The 15,848-nt window shown below is 37.6% G+C and overlaps 1 protein-coding gene across 1 annotated transcript in view; it reads right to left on the reverse strand.

Annotated features, from left to right (window-relative positions):
- The window catches only part of LIPC (lipase C, hepatic type), a 55,649-nt gene that overhangs the window by 11,722 nt on the left and 28,079 nt on the right, over positions 1-15,848 (reverse strand). Inside the window, exons 2-6 of the mRNA XM_084532893.1 lie at positions 9,286-9,473; positions 7,528-7,707; positions 4,922-5,039; positions 2,654-2,887; positions 350-592 (exon numbers count right to left, since the gene is read on the reverse strand). Coding sequence (XP_084389019.1) covers positions 350-592; positions 2,654-2,887; positions 4,922-5,039; positions 7,528-7,707; positions 9,286-9,473 — 963 coding nt within the window. The remainder of the gene's footprint in view (positions 1-349; positions 593-2,653; positions 2,888-4,921; positions 5,040-7,527; positions 7,708-9,285; positions 9,474-15,848) is intronic.

Genomic DNA, 15,848 nt, shown 5'->3' on the forward strand with positions numbered 1-15,848 from the left:
GCAATTGTGCTTCTTTGATTTGGCTGTATAGCTCCATATGCTGTAAGCAATTCACACAAGCCAGTTATAGGAAAATCCTGTAGATCAGGGCCCTAAGCAGCCCTGAGGCCCCAAAGCAGCTCTGAGGCCCCAGAGCCACAGCAAGCTTTTTCCTGTAAAAATATTAAGAGTCAAGATCTTGATGAAAGGGCATCAGGAAATCCTACTGGGATTCTTAATTGTCTCAGCAAATTGATTATTACCATAGATTTTATAAGCTTTAATAAATGAGTAAACAGAATCACAAAGCCTAGGCTCATTATCCCATTTTGTTATCAGTCTGGAGACTGCAACAGGCATTCCCACGAACCTTTGAAAGGCATACGTGCTCTTGTTTTCAAAAAGAGCCGTCTGCTTTTTGGGAGCCGTTCCTCCCTGATGTTGTAGCCCAATGTGTTGCACCGGTTCTTCCTACAGCTGAGGCACATTCCTTTGTCAAAAGTGTTGATGTCGTTGCACCAGTATGCTGTGCTTTGCTTGTCGTTGTGAAGCAGAGAGTCGATGAACAAATGAACTGACCTCTCATGGGCACATTTCACGGTTTGAGTGATGCCTGAAAAAAACATGACCAGTAATTTTGCATGCCCTTTTTAGCATTCCAACTACAGAGCAGCTAACTGTTCGTATATCTTACTGTTCTTCTCACATCCTTCATGCTTACTAAAACCTCATGAATTTGTCTCAGAAGTCATACATGTAACAACCATACTTCTGGGATCATCCAAAGATAGCTCGGCTGAACCAACAGGTTAATAAAATTGAATAATTTGCTGCTTAAATTTTAGTCTGCCTGTACAAGACTCTAAATATGAGCCTTGATTTCATTGTCATGGCTGTTCAGTTAATAATGAAATACAGTATGAGACTACATGCAGTCTTTCACCATACAGTATTAAAGGCAGCAGTCTCATTCTGAATGATTGAATACTAACTTTTGGATGCTTACATGGTAAAGTCACTTTGGCCTCATCAGATTGACAGACTAATGTTGAATTTTGCTAGCTGCTACTACTGGGGAAAAAGCAAAAAATGTATTAAATACATTATATGTATTAAGTACATAGATATGCTTTTAAGAAAAATACATGTTTTCCTCTTTTTCTAAAAGGAAATTTTACTTTTAAAAGATCACAGAATCACAGAATCACAGAATTTCCTAGGTTGGAAGAGACCTCAAGGTCATCGAGTCCAACCTCCAACCTAACGCTAACAGCCCTCCACTAAACCATATCCCTAAGCTCTACATCTAAACGTCTTTTGAAGACTTCCAGGGATGGTGACTCCACCACTTCCCTGGGCAGCCTGTTCCAATGCCTCACAACCCTTTCAGTAAAGAAGTTCTTCCTAACATCTAACCTAAAACTCCCCTGGCTCAACTTAAACCCATTCCCCCTCGTCCTGTCACCAGGCACGTGGGAGAACAGGCCAACCCCCACCTCGCTACAGCCTCCCTTGAGGTACCTAAAAAGAGCGATAAGGTCACCCCTGAGCCTCCTCTTCTCCAGGCTGAACAAGCCCAGCTCCCTCAGCTGCTCCTCGTAGGACTTGTTCTCCAGGCCCCTCACCAGCTTCGTCGCCCTTCTCTGCACCCGCTCAAGCACCTCGATGTCCTTCTTGTAGCGAGGGGCCCAAAACTGAACACAGTACTCGAGGTGCGGCCTCACCAGAGCTGAGTACAGGGGGACGATCACCTCCCTAGCCCTGCTGGTCACGCTGTTAAAGAATTTATTATTAGAATTTAATGTTCATTTTTAATTGAAAAAAAATATAAAAATCAAATGAAAAATGGAAAAAAAATCAAATTATGAAAGTTATTCTGTGCAATTGGGATATGTCACTGTGGATTTTTTATACACGTCTTCACTGATAAGGTTTCTAGACTTTCACATTTACTGTGAATTATTTTCTAAGATGGTCTACTTTTATATAGTGTGATAGTTGAGAAATTTTTGCAGTGTGTTATGCTCCTTGTACTCTTCTTTTTTTGTTGTTGTTCATGTTTGTTTGTTTGTTGTTCAGTGAAAAGTTCTGTTTGTCACAGTGCATCAGTACCTTTACCTTTTTTCAGTATGTTGCATCAGTTTCTCTGTACATTTATGTTCAGGTACATTGGAACTCATCTTCTATAAATAAAAACCCTATAAACCTGGAACGCTGTTAGTTGAGTCCCAGAAAAAGCATCACCCGCTGTGCAGTTGAAGGACAGTGATGTGGGAAAAGGTGAATAAAGGTGAGTAGTACAGCCCTGTGTCTTGATTTGAAATAATTAATTGCACACTAGATGAATCTGGCTTAATTAGAATAAGTTTTCTCATTTCCTCTACCACCACAACAAATACCTTTTGAAAATTATTCAAAAGTGCTTGACACCAGGGTGCTCACTGCCTGATTTTCAGAAGTCCTAGGCAGCCACGTTTCTTACCAGTCAGTAAGAACAATTTGAACCCAATACATGTAAAAATCACCAAATTCTAGAAAAGAAACTTCCTTGCATATAAGGCAAGACAATTCTCCCATTAGATACTGTTTTAAGACCACAGGTCTATGCAGTTTCCCCAACATGCCGTTAGTCCAGCTACAGCGCTGCTTCCCTCATGGCCCAATTTGTTCTTACCAGTGATTCCATATTGTGCAATGTGGTTGTAGACATGCATGATGTGACAGCCAGGCTGAAAGGTGCCTCCGTTGGGATAAAAGTCAAAATGGGCCACAGGCTGTTTGATGCCGACGCTGAGACCCATGTGCTGTTTAGTGAATGTATGAATTGCATCTACGAAGTTTGCATCATCTGGAGATAAACGGTCTGTTGGTGACATTCCTTCAAACAAGGGGCCAGCAGGGTCAAGGCCTACAATAAATGCAAATAATCCAATTGTGATGTAGTACAGATGGGTTTTTCCTATACTGTTTTGAGAAAAGACTCTGATAAATATTTAAAAACATACAGTGCTGGTAGTTTACAAGGTCTTTCACTGACAAAAACAATGGTAGGAACACTTGTACTGTGTGGTGTACATGGTTACACCAAAAGGTAAAATAAACACAGGCGCTGTAATAAACAGTAACTGCTGCATGCACAAGGACACAGGCTCAGAGATAGATATGTTTGTTATAGACAAACCATGCTTGCTACTGCTTTGTCTTTTGAGGGATGTTTACTTAATTTTGTTCTTTGATACTCTAGAGGTCATGCATTTCAGAGGCTCTTTTGAAGACAGCAGTCCCACAACAAGGGTGACTTTTAGCCCACATTTGAGACTTGTAATTTTATAAAACTTCACTTGTTGACTCAAGAGCTCTGTCTGGTAGATGCTGTTTATAATAGTTTCTCAGTGTTAAAAGATTTCAAATTATTACAGTGTTCAGGAAAATAATATTCCAGTTAGAGATGTTGATTTTAGTCTACTGGATGCTTCTGTATAGGGCCCTTTTTGGGAACTGATTTATGGAAAAAGACTTCCTGCATAGTTTAAAGCTGCTTTTTAGTTTTGAGGAGAAGCAACTAAATTTGAGATTCTTCAACTGGTATTATGGAGTAATGTATTTGCATTGATGTAACAGGACAAGACTAATAGCAGAGGATACAAGTAGAGATGCCACCCCAAAGTCATGCCTTTTCCTTTTAATAGCTTTAATCAGTGTGATTTTTTTTTTCAGCTTGTTACAATTTGGAATAATTTTTGATGAAAAATGCATAAATTTGTAATAATAAATTAATGGTTTTGTTTAGCCATTATTAAAGCTTTACGTACTAATATGGTCTGAACAATCAGTGCTGCTGAGCTCAAGTTCTTCAGTGCGTACACAGGTGTAATATCATGACGTATCACGTAAAATAAGCTTCTTGGCGTGCAGGCACCATCACAAGAACTGACTGAGCAAGGGACTATGGAATGGTGAATCAGGTCACAACTGGGACTTGAAGCTATCCAAGGAAGGTAGGGCTGGGGAAGGCAGCTTGAGCTGGAGGCAGGACTACTGAGAGTAGCCAAGGTTGGGTGGAAGCTTGAAGTGAATGTTACCTAATTTCTAAATCTTTCATTGTAATGGCAAACCCCAAGAGGGACTTGCATTTGGACTTTAGATAATGTGTGGATTATGTTTTGGTCGTGCAGGGACACAGTGTCAGATAATATAAGTTCTTAAGGCCAATTAACACGAAAGAGATTTTGTTTCAGGAAGATGCTCAGGATCTTGTTCTCCGGATAGTTTGGGGTTATTGGTCTGACCCAAACCTTGGATCTAACTTTTTATTTTGTTTTTGTTGATGGTGGGTTTTCTGTTGTTGTTTTGGTTTATCCCCCCATTGCTTTTTTCTTTTATTTTCTTGTGTACAAATTAAAATGCTGCATTTCTAATCTCTTCCAGTATTAGATCATGAACAAATGCATCTATCTTTAAGGGAACAGTGAAGTTATTTACATTCTTCTGTTTATTAAAATCAATCCTCGTTAAATGCTTTCTCGCAACACACACAAGGTGGTACGTATTTACAGTGCATGCAGTTAGTTGTAAATGGCTTTCCATGCATGGTTTCCTTGGGTTTTAAAATATTATGCAAGTGGATTAAGTTGCCTATCCATGTGAATATTTTAACTTTGGAGAGGATGCTGTTAGAAAAGGTGTCTACATACATTAATTTAGCTAGGGCCATGAGCCTAAAAAGACTTCATAAATTAAATGCAAGCTTTTAGCCAGCAGCTATAGGTAAATTTCCAGCAAAAGTAACACCGTCAGTGTGATTTACAAAAATAGGATTGAAGAGTTCTTAGTTCTAATATAAACTATAATATGCCAAATATCTGTGTAATGTATGCAAAGAAATCAGTTGACTGTTAAGCTTATTAAAGTAAGTAGTTTTTTGTTTTGTTTTGTTTTTTACCTGTAATTCTTCCAATCTTGGTTGTACCACTGATATAACTGCCGGCAAACCCTGAAACATGAGCTCCTAGGCTGTACCCAATTAGATGAACATTGCTTCTGGAAAATTGAATGGATTCCTGGAAGATAACAGCAGCTTGATTTAGATGGAGAAAATGTAAAAAGTAAACTAGTAAAATAGTTACTACAAGCCAGGTATACCATGAATTATAACCCAAGAAATTTGTACGTATGTTGATGCTGGAGGTGAAATGAGGTGTTTGTATCATGCACTAAATTTCTTTGCTGGCTGTGTGTTATTCTTTGCCTCCTTCTTATGCATCAGGAAAATGCATCTGGGCATTGCTGCTTATGTGGTATGCTCAGGAAAGCCATAAACAGAAATAGTAGGGTTTTTGTTGCTGTTGGTTGCAAATGATGCAAATGTGCATTGCCTTTTGTATGCAGCATTTACTTTCCTATGACTGTAATGTGGATATAATCTATATGGCCTTTAATTTCAGTGTAAAACACTTTTATAGAAGTGTATCGCTTCTTTTGCCTGAGATATTAATATATGCCAAATTAGAAGCCAAAGTATCACAACATTGTTCTGACATGCTAAGTGATACGGTGATGATATTTCTTGGACTGATTTTTACAAAACTGGGTATCTGTTGTGAAACAAACCTAAGAAGCATTGGCCTCAGGCCCTTCTTTCTACCTAATCAATACTATCTAGTTCTTAAGCTGTCCACCTGAGCAGTGAAGCTCAAATTTGTTCTGGCTTGTAAAGAAAAATGTGTAATATTTTTCTTGCAGGAAAGGCAAACCTCTGTTTTAATTTCAGTGTGGATACTGCCTGTCCCAGTGGAGAGCTTTTTCAGTCTCAATGCCTATCTGTTGTGAAGATGAGGTGAAAGCTGACAACCTTCTTAGAGAACAGAATATCCATAATGACTTTCTTGGCAGCTGTTATTGAGATGGCTGTTATTGAGACTGTTATTGATCATGCCCTGTTTACTCTTACACTAGGAGTGCTAAGATTTACTTTATTTTTATACTTAATTAAAATGTTGCACAGTGCTGCAGCTTTTGTTACATCCACTGAGGATATTTCAAATCAGGTTGAAGCACAGTGGAAAGATAGTTGCAGGAGGGTTTTTTTTAACTTTTAAACACTTGAAGGGGTGCTTCTCAATGGAATTAAGCTTTACTACTTGAACACTCTCAGTTGAGTGGTGTAAAAAGTTATGGCATATTTAAATCCTGGAAGATATCATGGTACAAGAGAAGATACCTCCAATGCTCTAGCAAACAGTCACTTATTCAAGCCTCAATTTTATTTTATTTTTATTTTTTGCTGACACTGGAGAAATCACAGACTATCTTTATTGTTGACAATGTTGTGTATCCTGGGAACTGAACAAAGTCCACCTTTTGATTCATTCAATAATTAAACAGCTTCAAAATATGATTTTAGGTCTCTAGCAACTTAGGCTACATTTGAGCAAGAGCTAAGCTGTCTTGTCACAAGGAAGAATGGTGACTCTGTCTCTTCTGCCTTTTCCTTTGTGCCTGCTGTCCCTAACTGGCTATATTGTCTGGTAACTCCTATCCCTGTCTTTTCCATTGAAAGCAGCTTAGTCCTTCAGTGGAATTTGCTGCAAACCTTTCATCTTTGCAGCGTATTTCCCATCTACCCTAGACCTCACCACATTTAAATTAATGTATTAAAAATTTCATTGTAAGGTACAGAAATATAACCTCATTCCAAGTCAGGTAGCTTGAATGGATAGGTGAAATACAAGTTGCGTAGGGTACATGCTTCATATGTGCAAGTCTCTTTCTAGTGTTTTGCTCTCTGTGCTTTCAAAAATTGTGCTGGAGACCAGTGATCCCTTGCAGACTCTTTTATAACATTTCTAGTCTGGCAGCTGCAGGTATAGCTAAAACTGCTGTAAGACATGGCCTCTGCTTCCTACCTAGTGGGAGTTTTGATGAGTAGTCACTAGATTAGCATGGCTCTGTGCTCATTACTGCCTCTGTGCCATCTGCTTTGCTATGTATATCTGTGCTCCTAAAATGTCCACCTTTACACTCGATCACCAAGCTATTATTTTAGAATAATCTATGGGAAACTAAGGCAAAAATCTAACATGATGTCATGCTCGAATTCTGCATTAGGCATAGGTCACATAACCTTGTGCTGAACTAGCTACTTGCAAACGCCAGCGTGCCTATTTGCGAAGTGTGGAACTTGCTCTGACTTTCTTCTACTAACCAGGTTCTGAACTTGAAATATTGAGTAGCTTTATAATGCAAAGAATGCCAGCTCTCTGCACACATGCTAATTGAAAAACTGAAGTAGCATGAAATGATCTCAACTGTAAAGACACATCGAAGTATTCTAATAAAAAAGACTACTTGCTTTTTTTCTCTAGAATGATAAAAATTTTTTAGTCATATGAAAATTGATGGAAGAAAAATGTACAGCGTATTGCAGAAACGTAAGTGATTGCAATGAACAGCATTAGCCAGCAGAGTATTTCAGAAAGGCGGTAGAAGCATAAGAGCAGGTAAATAGGTCTTTTCTAAAGAAACACATTTTGACCTGGGTGCCCTTACCTCCAGCCATTCCAGGAAGTCTGCTATCTCCTGCCCTATGTGGCGGGTGTTCTGTACAGCAATGGGATAGTGCTGGTGAGCAAATGTAAGCCAATCTGCAATGATCACGTTAATTTGTTTATCCTGAGACTTCAGAGCTGCTGCCATTTTCCAAATCCAGTCTTCTAATATCCCATCCACCTGTTTGTTTTTTTTTTTTGTTTTTTTTTTTTTTAAAAAAAAAAAAAAAGTCTTAAGAAAAAGCAGTGTCTAACAAATATTCTGTGTGAAAAGCTCAAGGAAACATAAAACATAAAATAAACAAGGTGAGTTAGTTCTGATAAATAGATTTTAGGGGCTTCAACATGCTTCATTGCTGAGAATCCTTGATTTTGGGTGGAGAAAAATCAAGAATTTATATGAACTGTATAATATTTTAGGTAGATTGATGTGAGCTCTTATCAATGAAATTATGTCCTTAAATATTCTTACAGATCCTGAGATAATTGGTATTAGTGATTAAAAAGAAAGACAGAAATGCCCAGCTACTTTCTGATTTCAGTAAGGAGCAGCTGTCCCTGTAAATTTAAGCTGAAGGGGAGAATGAGGAAAGCTGAAGTGTTGCAGACCAGTGAGTGTTTGCCTTCTATATTTGTTCTGTTATGAAATCCTCTTTTTTCAAGGACTGGATCAAACTTTCTTTATTGCTTCCAATTTGAAGGACCAGAATTACTATTTAATAAATCTCAGATTTAAGCTGAGCTGGTTGTGCATATTTCCTCAATCAATGGAACATACTAATCTCTTCTGGTCTTTTAACAGAATTTGGATGTGTTGGCTTTGGGTTTCCAAACATACTTCTTTCTCTAAGAGCCTAATACTTCTGTAGATTAAGTTAATGTGAATGTCGAGTGTCAATGGCAGCAGCCTCAGCTCCATAGTTCTTTGAGAAGGGTATAGGCTTTAAACAAATTCTTGTTTGGGAGGCTTGGCTAAATGAATCTGGGCAATATTCCATCTCTGCTGTTACACGCACTGAGAGTTATGCACATCAAGTGTGTTGTTCGAGGTTTCTTTGACTGTGCATTTGCAGTGACCCAGTTGTATTTTGCCATCTTAAGTGATGACATTGGTTCTATGAGAATCAAAGATCTGTTCAAAGGACATGACTTCCTATCCTTTCTTTTCTTTTATTTCTTCTCCAGCTGAAATCAGATCAAAATTCACTGTAGCATAGCAATTCTGTTCATTTGAAGAAGGTTTTTGGTGGATTTTTTTTAACCATTTGAAGTAGTTCAGTGGTAATTCATTGACATTCAGGGCTTCAATTTCAGCAGAAAAAGCTTATAGAGATGTTCTCTTTAAAGCTGTACCTATGAGAAAGATGTGGGGAGATTGTGTGCGCTTCTTTCAGTAAGCGCACACAAAGCTTATCTGGCAGTAAACATATCAGAGAAATGAAACTAGATTTCAGTCCTCCAGAGGCACAGCACATTAATTCAGCTGCTTGTTCAAACTCTGGCTTTAAACCAGGGATGAATCTAATTCCTGACATGGGACTCCCATATGAAAAATTGCTTGTTGAGTGTTCCTTCAGAATCTCAGTGGGGAATATCCACTTTGTAGTATTTCTAGCCATGATTGCTACTAGGGAAATCCACCATATTTCAGATCCCAGTCTTTCTTCCAAAGTTGCTTTTGGCACTAGCATAATGAAGAGGAAAGTATATCAAATCAGGTGTAGTTCGAATTTAAAAAAAAAAAAATGTGAGTTCATACCGACCAGCCATGGACTATCATCACCAGAGGAAGAGAGGCATTGAAACTGCATTTGTCAAGAGTCTCCAACTGATTGAACAAAATCTGACATCCTTCTTCAGTTTTATCTGTATAGAGTTGAAATTTGGTTTCTAAGCTTTGCTGATCTTTCTTTGTTCTGGTGTACTCAGTCTGGGATCCCAGTGCCTCTGAAATGAAATTCATAATAACAGTCAGAATAGGATGGAATCTAAAACCTGGAGTAGTTACTAATGAGATAGTTTATAAAATAAAGTAAACTAGTAAGACTCTAGCTACATGTAATAGCTACCTACTCCAGATGGCTCTAAACTGTACATTAGGTTAAAAAGTGTTTGCTTTTGATTCTTGAGGTGGTCCAGGTGTGCATCCGAGTCCATCTATTTGAACAATAACAAACTATTCAAGAACATAATAAACTATTCTTCTAAAAGCATGTAAGCCTTTATTCTGCAAGCACGTTTGGTGATGGGATACTCCCATGATTATGTTTTTGCAGTAGTGGCTTCTTATACAGCACAAAGAACCCTAACGTGAAAGCATTCTGGTTTTAGATTGGGCTATTTTTGCCAAATGTCAATCTTGTTAGAAACTTGATTCAAGTTTTTATTTTGGTACAGTAAAAAACATGATCCAAGCAGCATATTTAATTTGGTTCAGTGAATGATTATCCTGGCAATAAAGCCCCCAAACTGAACTGAACTGGATGTGCACTGTTTTCCTTCTTACGCTAATTATTGTACATTCAAAGTAATGCCAGACGATGTTATGTTTCATAGCTAGGAAATATTAGAGAATCCCTTCAGCCAAGTTAGAAATCTCTTCAGCCATCGACAAGAGCTGGAATTGAAAAATCTTCAAAGTTAGTGAAGGTTTGGGCATGAAAATTCTTAGCTTCAGCGTTTAATGTTTTTCTTTAATGGCACTTCTGTGATAGCTATTTAGGCTAAGAGTGATAATTTCTCAGTTAAAAAGTCTACTTAGGAGCATTTCTATTGGATTTTTTGCTGGGAGAGGACTGCTTCTGATGAGAGTAATATCAGGAGAAGGTGAAGATCTAGCTAAAGAACAGAAAATTGGAAAGAGGTTTAATGATGTTGGTATTCTTAACCTCTAATGACTTCAGGGCTTGGTGAGTAGTCTACACAAAAATAAGCACTGTGCTCCATTTTTTAGTACAAAAAGAAAAACACAAAAAATACGTAATTTGTCTGTTCCTTTGTACACATCTTTTCTTTGGTTTATGCCTTATTTTCACCTTTTCTCAGTGCTTGTTACAATGCTAAGACATTTTGCCACTCTCTATTGTTTGTACATACTACAGAAAGCAATCATAAAAAGCTGCTTTCTTTATACATCCACTGTGAAAATGTTTTTGTTGCTTTAATGGATTAGCTTTTGGCTTGCCAAACGCAAAGTAAGTCTGAGAGAGGGAATTAAAAATGCAGTTTAAACTTCATGGCTGTCAAAAGTGAAAATTTCCAATAGGATCTATTGTGGTAATAGACAAAGAACTGCTTCAACCTATTAATCCATGTAATGACTTGGAGAAAGAAATATTGTCTAAAGAGGTTGGCTCCTATAACACTTCAGCTAAAAATGTCATGCCAGTGACTCAGTGACATGATCAAAGGGAGCTGCAAAGTTTCATAGGTCAGTTTGCAAAATGTAAAATAAAACTGCTGAAAATTTGCCTGAACTAGTTGCAGCTGAGAGTGCCAAGGTCATCTCCAACTCCAAGAAGTTTCCTTTTGGAAAAGTAGCTCTTACCTAGATTGAGTGACTTGCTGGCTGACTTCCCTGGTTCTCTGAAGATCTTAGTCCAACATGAATCCTTCAGGAAAGTCATCCCAGCATGGGCACAGTGATCCATGTGCTATGATAAATTAGCTTTGTGCAGAGCAGCATGGTAATCACAAGCAAGAAAAGTTGTTATGACTTCTTGATGCCCCAGAGGAGATTCAGCCTTTTACCTTTCCTTTGTGTCTATGAGATCTGGTAAGACTGCAACTGAAGACTGTCTTTGTAAATACCACTTAATTTGAAGGTAGCAAGGTTTCTTGTATAACATGTTGAGGTTAGTTTTGGGAGAGGAACCAAAATGCTATTAGATTTGAGCTGGGATAATTACGTTGTTTGTTTGTTTGTTTGCTGAAAGAAAACCAAAGGACTGATTCCCAGTTGAACAAAAACATTTTTATCATCTGGGATTATAAAAGAAAAAAAAAAAAAAGAAAGAGAGAGAGAAAAGAAAAGAAAAGAAAAAAAAAAAAAAAGACCTATGTTCCTGGTAGTGGTAGCTCTAGTAGCCATCTGAATGCTATGTACATTGGCATGTGCAAGGTATAAATTCATTTATTGTTTCCCGCTACCTTATTCCCATTATTAGAGTTTATTGCCTTAGGTGATTGCAGTCCTGCTTCTAATAACTCCAAACTAAGAAGAAAGGACCATGTGAAGAATAATAAGAAAGCTACTAAATGTGAAGAAACAATTTCTGACTTGGATTGAATCACTTCAGCAGATGAGAAGTTACGTGTTTTTCTTAACTGCAGAATTTTTGGTTCTACTTTTGCTTACTTTACTGGAAAGTATGCAAAGGTCTGTACACTGGCAATGATTTGAAACCATGAAATATTGTATGCTTTTTTGGGAGAAAGAGATCCAGAATCTAAGTATTAGTTTCTGCATCATGTTTGAATGGGTATAAAAGTGCCACACTAAAATACCTGTTTCATGTTACAAAATCTGCCTGAAGATGTCTTGGGAATGAGAATGACAAAATACTGTGGAACTATTTAATGTTAGGAGCAAAATTTTAATGGTTGCTAAATCATAGGTTTTAAATTAATCTCACAGTACAGCATTAAAACCTTTGATTTAAATTATCATTCCCAATTAAGGAAAGTGATTTTTTTTCTGAGAAAAATGAGGTTCGGCATCCTTCTTCCTGTCATGGAATTCTGCAGGAAGTGTTTCTTAATAAGAGCTAACTGAAGAGGACTGAAGAGAACTTCTCAATGGCACTCACCTAATCCATAGGTAATTGCAAAAATAATTAAGTAAACCTGAACGGAAGCTGAACTTTGGGCTGTTGGTATGTTAAGGATACTTGAAAATCATACGCGCAAGCATACATACACACCCCACTACCTAGACATGATACATTTTTCTGAATTGCCTTCTGACTCTTGCTGCAGTCACTCCTTATGTTTGTCAGGGGATTTGTCTGAGCCTTAGGAAATCTACAGTCATCTTATAGGTGGCTTGCCACTTTTCCATACGTTAAAATGTTTCCAAAAGAGTGCTTACATGTATGTATTATGATATTCCAATGTGACCACTTTCCAACACATTTGAGAAACAAGTGACACAACTACTGCAATTCCCAGAATTAGGCATTTCTGTGGAGAAATTGAGTGAAGGCATTGGCATGTTGGTGATTTTTCTTTGGGCCACGGCAAGTGGACTGTACCACTGCCTCAATTCCAATAGCCAGATATTTATTTATTTTTAATACTTAGAAGAGAAGCTAATGACAAGGAAGCGTTCAGGTCCCTCAATTTAATAAATGTTTCCCTTACAGGTATTCTTGCCAGAACCATAGTTGTCACATAGCAGTTGGCTATCAGAAAACCTTTTCACTAACCCCCCTTAGTTTCTTTAGAAGCACCTGTCCTAATCCCCAGACTGCGGTTTCTAAGCAAATCCATTTGGTAAAGCTGACACAAAACACCACAAGAAAACGACAGGCTCTTAGAACAAGCATGAAAGTAGTACAAAATTTAAGCAACATTATGTAAACCGTAAAGAAATGGTAGGTTTCTTCAGGTGTGTATTTACCTAAGCATTTTGCATCTTTTTGAACAAGGTTTCCTGTACAATAGCTGACTCAAATAGAAAGGTACAACACGCAATAATCATAGATATTCTGCATCAGGACTGGACTTCTGCCTTTCAAAAATGTGTTGAACCAAAAACATGATAGGATAGGACTGGAAACATTAAGAGAGCATTTGTTTGCTTTTATATTACTGATTTACAGCCATATATTGATGCAGGACGGGCAGAACTGTCAGCAGAGTCCCATATCCCTATTATTTTCTAGTTACTGCCTTTCTAACTTAATTTCTGGCATGCAGGGTATTGGAGAAAGCAGAAAATGTAATGTTTGGTTCAGTAGTAATGGAACTGTGATTTAAAAAGTGCTATTAACATGTTAATAAGGAGTTAAGACCTAGAATAATAGGTCTCAGTCTGTCTTTCTCTCTTCTTTAAAGTCAGAACGCTTTCCAAAGGAAAAGTAATTTGGAAAAAATACCCAGCACTGAATTTATGGCGTATACAAGAACTGTAAAATATGTTCAGAATATTCAGTGCAGACCATTGTTTAGTACGATTTGTTTGCTTGGTGGCCTTAGACATAAAGGAGTGCAAGTAACTCAGAAATTGCTTATCAAAAATAATTGCTAAGACCCATGTCATTCCTTTTAAATTCTATACTTATGTACCTGCTGCTGCTGTTTATTTAAAATTGCCACTCTTGCAAGCATTTGAGCAGATGGTAGAGATAGATACAAACAGTCTTCTGTAGAGTGCCTTAAATGGCAGTATTTGGGGATCTGGAGGGAAAAAATGAGAACTTCAAAGCAGAAGTTTTGCTAAGAAGAATTTGAAAATATGATGAAACACATGAAATAGTTATCATAGTTTGATTTCCTCTTGCTGCTGTTTGCCTCAGCTATTCAGTTGTGTCTCTTGTATCAGTCAGTTGTGAATCACATAATAGATTTATTGATGGTTTCAATAAAGGAAGGAGTAAAGTGAAGTATAACTTGTCTTTCAAGAGACAAAAATTAGCAGATTTTTCCTGCTTTCTTCTAAATTGATTGTTTATTATTTACATGTATTGGAGCATACATTTTTATTCCCATTCTTGCTGAATTGTTTCTCTCATTGGTTTTGAACACTCAGTTGCTCTAAAACACTCAAAAGAATCACTTCTTTTTGGCTCTTCTCTTACTTTTCTAATTTTTTCTTCCCTGTAATACCTCTCTTTACTATGTGAAACTTCAAAACTTATTTTCCACATCTCTTATTTAGAATCGAGTATCAGAGTGATGATTGGAGAACAAGGCGAATAAGGGGATAAGACCCACCCCCAAACTCTCCTTTTGCCTTTGTATATCAGGTGAAAACTTACTGAAAGAATGCTGATTGTAAAATGCTTGATATTATTTTTCTTGTCCCGTTAAGTAAGGTCAATTACTTTTCCCTCTCCTCCTTTTTATTGTGAAGTAATGTACAAATATTAGTTTGTTCACCAGTAAAAATGTGATCTTGAGTACAATAATCAATAAGCTTGTGAGGCAGTGGTTGCAAAGAGCAGGGAAACCAGCGCACAGTGTCGCCAGTGTCTCTGGGTTTATAAGTCAGCTCCTGGGTTCTGGGCTGATGCCCTGTGCAGAACAATGCACACAATCTCCCTTGCTCTCCTCTCCTGAAAAGGAAGCAGAAGGATGCACCAACCACACAACTATTAAGCGGCATGCATTATTTATGGGGTAACAAATATGCTGTCCTCCTTGTTTCCTCATCTAAAGTAAAATGCTTCTAAATATGAACGTTTAAGTGCTGCTTGCACAATGCATGATTGCTAAATTGAAATTAGTACCCCAAGGGTTTCATCTGACCTAATCTGAATTTTATGAACCAAAATACTGGGAAATCATTAGAATCACTGGTCTTTCCAGGAATGGTTTGGATTAACCCATAATATAGAACTAAAATTGTTAGTATACATAAATGCTAACAACAACAAAAATAAACCTCCATCTGTTACCTAACCAAAACTTGCATAGTTGCAAGTAATATTTAAAAGTAGGTAAATCTCAAAAAAATAAAAAAAACACTTGCAATGTGTTCCAGTCTTAAGCTTTGTTTATTTTGACCTTTTGTTATCTGCAGACTTTCTTTCCAGTACTGTTTTTTCTTCCTTCATGGAAGTGCTTGTTTGCAAATATATGCATGACTAAAGTTTTGGCCGGGGTTTCGGCCAAAATATTCAGATGCCTGATTTAGGGTTTGCATTTCCTTTTCCTTGATATTAAAAGCAAAAAGAAGAAATGGTCACAAAGTGCCTGTATAAAATATATATTTCTTCACACAGTGTTATCAGATAGAGGGGGGAGCAAATGAATAAAGACAAATGCAAAGCTACGTAGGTTAGGACAGGAAATGAGACAACTAAGAGAGTGATCCGGTATGGAGGTCTAGACAATCATAACCTGTACGGAAAAAATAGAGGGGGGATCAGTTATTTAAGTCTCTTCTAGTACAAGTTGGAAGGGTTATTTTGATAGCAATAAAGGAAGAAACAGTTCACCACAAGTCCTCTAGTTAATGTGTGCAGTTACCTGCTGGGTGTGAAGCAGCTATTAGGGGGTTAGGGAAGGCCAGTTGGGAACTGGATGTGTCTATGTCAGAGAAACCTAGTGAGGATTACTAAATGGATCAGCACCACCATTTACTCAGAAGATCCTCAA

This window comes from Aythya ferina (genome assembly GCF_964211825.1).
Source record: "Aythya ferina genome assembly, chromosome: 11".
Lineage (NCBI taxonomy): Eukaryota > Metazoa > Chordata > Aves > Anseriformes > Anatidae > Aythya > Aythya ferina.